The sequence below is a fragment of the Centruroides sculpturatus genome, unplaced genomic scaffold (genome assembly GCF_000671375.1).
Source record: "Centruroides sculpturatus isolate CEXI.00-Female unplaced genomic scaffold, Cexi_2.0 scaffold250, whole genome shotgun sequence".
NCBI classification, from domain to species: domain Eukaryota; kingdom Metazoa; phylum Arthropoda; class Arachnida; order Scorpiones; family Buthidae; genus Centruroides; species Centruroides sculpturatus.
In genome coordinates this window covers 789,421-793,833 of record NW_019384557.1, presented here as the reverse complement: position 1 = coordinate 793,833, position 4,413 = coordinate 789,421, and the positions used below count along the sequence as shown (strand labels likewise).

At 28.8% G+C, this 4,413-nt stretch overlaps 1 protein-coding gene across 1 annotated transcript; it reads left to right on the top strand.

The window, feature by feature from the left end:
* Positions 1-2,290: 2,290 nt before the first annotated feature.
* On the top strand, positions 2,291-4,413 carry LOC111623910 (AT-rich interactive domain-containing protein 2-like). Its single transcript, XM_023366641.1, has 3 exons — positions 2,291-3,025; positions 3,118-3,211; positions 4,289-4,413. Exons 1-3 carry the CDS (start codon positions 2,937-2,939, stop codon positions 4,388-4,390), a joined length of 285 nt encoding a protein of 94 aa, XP_023222409.1. The 5' UTR covers positions 2,291-2,936; the 3' UTR covers positions 4,391-4,413.

The window sequence follows — 4,413 nt, the reverse complement described above, 5'->3', positions numbered from 1 at the left end:
TAAGATAAAATTAAATTAATATGAAACTATAAATTAATGCAATCTTATACGTAAGATCTGTACAAGATCGTATTACAAACAAGATATCAGGTAAAATCGATATTTTTAAATGCTCGTGAAAATTTCTTCAACAGATGGCACTACATTCAATTTTATTTTTCTCTTTCTGTTGTATTTTATTGATTTATTAAAATTAAAAAAGAAAAACATAAAAATAAAATTTTATTTTATTGAAAATGATTAACGATAAAACACTCCAAGATGCTTAATACTTATAAATTTTGAAAAATTTTAAATTTCGTCATAAAATTACGGAAGAAGGAAAATATTTATTAATGTAGTAATATGCGCTTGCTCCGTATAATTAAAATACGTCACTAACCATCGATGACGTAATGACATACAGAGATGATTAATAGGAAACACGGCATTCGCAGAATGCTTATAAATTGTATCATTCGAATAAAATATTCGATATTAGTTTGTTTGGATATATAAATGTTGTTTTAAACTTAAAAAAGGCATTAGAAACGAACCAATTATTACGTTTTAGAAATACGTTTAACAATGATGATCACGTGACGTTTAAATTAATCGATAATAAAAAGGATTATTAAAAATTTTTTTTAATACTTCAGATTTATAAATCTGATTTGCGATAATTTTAAAAATATCTTTAGAAATTCAGTGTTAATTTTACGCTAAGGTTAAAGTTCCTTTAATAAGTTTCGATTTAAAAAAATGTTCGCTTTAACTTGGGATTGATCTTAATCTAATGAATAGCAAACATGCCCATAAGTTCCATAACCTGCAGGGAGTCTTGAAGATTAGAAATCTATGTACAAAAACGTTATATTAATCTTGGTTTATGGCTTTTTATATGCTCATGAATGTCAAATATTATCTATTCGAGTCAAGTTTATAAATAGATAATAAAACTCTATTTTATGACTATTTTTGAATTAATATTCATCTTAATTTTCTATTTACAATTAATTAAAAAGAAAATTGAACGCATAAAAATGTTGTAAATATATATACTGTATATATATTTAAATAAAATAGCCTTATTTAAGTTCTGAATGTAACGTTTTACAGCAGTTTTGCAACAATCAATCATATTTTCATCAATATATATTTATTATATGTACAAATATTTTAAATAAATTATAAAATTGAATATTATTCTATTTAATACTGCATTCAAAGAATAAGTTTAATATTTTTATAATGTTGTATGGAAATAATGCGCGTTTTACGGATTATGTGCAATGATTAAAATGATTTTAATCATTGGTATAGCAAATAATTTTATTTTATTTTGAAATTTTAATTGGTTTATTTTGCAGAAAATTACCTTTTAGAAACATTAAAAATATATTAATTAGTATTACATTTTATTCATTTATTACGTAGAAAATACATTTAATATCAAAACTTTTTGTTTTTTCCCTCATATTTTACGATGTGTTTTAATATATTTATTTTATTTTGACTACATAAATAAAGCTTTAAAAATAAATTAAAATATTAGAGTTCATTTTAAAATATTTTTTTAAAGAATAGATTTAAAAATTAAATGCAATTTCATTTGTAGTAATTTTCAAAGAGATTTTGAAGATTTGGTTTTCTTAATTAATGTTAACATAAGAAAATATTCTATATTATTGCGAACCAGGTACTGATTCACCGGCTGACTCATCAAAATTTAAAATATTTTACAAAGAAGTTGTAAGTCTGCAATTTAATACGAGTATAATCAAATAAACGTTTTTACAACAATTTTTTTTTATGTTTGTAGATTAATTCCCCTCAGAAAATGTTACCTATTTACTTCATCAAAATGGCGATTAATGACATTACAAGTTAATTAAAATTGACAACAATGTCGGCTATTTATTTATTTATTGAATTCTATTAACATGTAAGAATAAAATTTGCAGAAATATTATATTTGTCAGGGTTTTAGCAGTTCTTGGGATTTCTCAGAAAAGAACAAGTAAATAAAATAGAAAGAATATTTATTATAAAAATTTATTGTTAAGCAGTTGGATGATAGGAGATAACTGTTGATGTGGTGGAGTAGAAATCTAATACATTGCCAATAAGATGAGGGGCTACGTGCATCCTTTGATAGAGTAGTTATAGCAGAAGAATTTATGATAAAAATGAAAAAATTATAAAAATGGCATTTTAGATGATGATGTAAAGAGCGAGACTCAGCTGCACCGGCGGCGAAGTTCAGAATGACCGATGACGTCACGTCGCACCCGAATTAAAAATCCCCCGCGAAACTTAAGTCCTTGCACGCGGAACACGTTGTCTCGCGTCCACGAGCATTAGTTCGTCATCGAAACCCAACGAATCGACCAAAACCAGCGAAAAAAGTCCCGACACTTCCGTCGGCGTAAACAAGTTAAGACGAAATAGGTCTCGCACTCGTTATGACGTAATTATAACAAAGCTCGATCTCCGGATAGTTTCTCAAACAAACATTAAGTGTAAAGTATTTTTAAATATTCGAATTCGAAAAATAAGCGTGTATGAGACGACGGAAAGCGTTTAGCCGAACTACAGCCAACTCTCGAAACCGCCATCTTGAACCGAGTCGGTAGCTAAGACAATGGAGCAATTGATGGATCCCTCTGAGGGACAATTGCTGAGTTTTTTTATCAACGGACGATGAAGTCGTATGTCTAAACTGCATCGATATTTAAGGAATCTATTTATGGTGCGCGAAAGCGATGCACGTTCAGTTTGATAAGTCCGTTTAGGTTTTCCGCTTTTTTTTCGGAGTGCAGTCCTGTTGGCAACGGAGCGCGCGCTGTCGTTGCTAAGTGGTGTTTGGACGAGGCTTAGCCGATCTCATCCGAATCCTTCCTATCGATGTGTGGATTAAGCGAAGTGTTGGCCCGACTTTGATCATCTGAGTGAGAATGGAGAGGCTCCATAAGGAACCGGACACCTACAGGCGGGACTACAACGCATTCGTCAACGAACTGAAACAGTTTCATCACAATAGGGGGTAATATATGCTTTGCCTCAATCTCTTTTGGCTCGCTTTTGTTGTCGTTTTCTACTCATTCACAAACTCATTGCTTCTTAATATCTTCCTAGGACGCAATTTCGACACGTTCCACGTATAAATGGTCGGGAGATCGACTTGTTTTCGCTCTACAACCAAGTCACCGCCCAAGGCGGGTGGCAAAAGGTAAAAATCCATGCCATTCTCACTTTTAAACCCCCATAATAAACTCGTTTCGGGACCCTCATTTCATTCCTAGCTGTCAAAATCATCATGTTTTATTTAATCTGTGACACTCACATTATCTGCTCCTTTATCTTTTCATCTGCATCTCTTACTGTATTCATACATTTGACTGATGAAAGGTTAAGAAACTCATATACTGGTTATTAAACACTTGTTGTAACTATCTTCTATTGGTTTTAGCTTCCTGATTGATTTCTTAACTTTCTTCAACAGTTTTCAATTTGATTTCTAACATCTGTTAGTAAGATTTTTTCCTCACATTTTTCACTTATACTGCATTCTTTAGTCTTTGTAAACTTTAGCTTTTTTTCCCAACTTTACTCTCTCTCATATCTGCTATTGCTTTATTGCATGTCTTTGACTTTATTCTTTCTAATTAAAAATTTCAAACTTTTTATTCACCTTTCTTACTTACAAATTAGGATATTTTAGTGCAATTTAGCAATTTTATTATTGGTTATTTCAAATCTATAAATTTTAAATGACATGAGTTTTATATGAATAGTTGATGTTACTTTGTATTTTTTTTTTTTTTTAAATAAATTGAAAAATTGGATAAAGATTTTCTTGACGTTCTTATAAGGATTTAATTATACTGTATTTACACAGTATATTCATATATTACTTTTAATTTTTATTGATCAAATTATTTTTGTTTTTTATTATCTGATTTGTGCTGATAGAGATAATTTGAAATGAAGTATTTCTTATTTTTATTGTTATAAACCATTAGTTCTTAGAATTGAAATTTTTGAAAATTTGATCTTTTTTCCAATAATTTATATTCTCATTAAAAATAAATCAGTTCTTAAGTTCTGTTTTGGAATGTTTTGAAAAGTAAATTGAGGATAAATGAATAATTGAAAATAAATAATTTTTTACATTTTCTGTTTGGATGAAATAATTGAGGATTTTTCTTTCCCTTTAAATTTTATTGATTAGTTTACTCGGTAGTATCAAATACATTACAGTCTACTTACAAGATGATATGTTTGATTATTCTTGGTGTTTCCTTAGGTAAATGATAGTCAAAAATGGGATGTAATCTTTGACAATCTCAAACTACCTAAAGGATGTGTAAATGCATCTTTGGCTCTTAGACAGTTATATATCAGGTAAGTACTTTAGTTATTTAGTATATA

Coding starts and splice junctions, on each gene's coding strand:
- LOC111623910 (XM_023366641.1), top strand. CDS start 2,937: ATGGAGAGGCTCCATAAGGAACCGGACACCTACAGGCGGGACTACAAC. Junction 3,026..3,117: donor CAGTTTCATCACAATAGGGG/GTAATATATGCT, acceptor ATATCTTCCTAG/GACGCAATTTCGACACGTTC. Junction 3,212..4,288: donor CCCAAGGCGGGTGGCAAAAG/GTAAAAATCCAT, acceptor GTGTTTCCTTAG/GTAAATGATAGTCAAAAATG.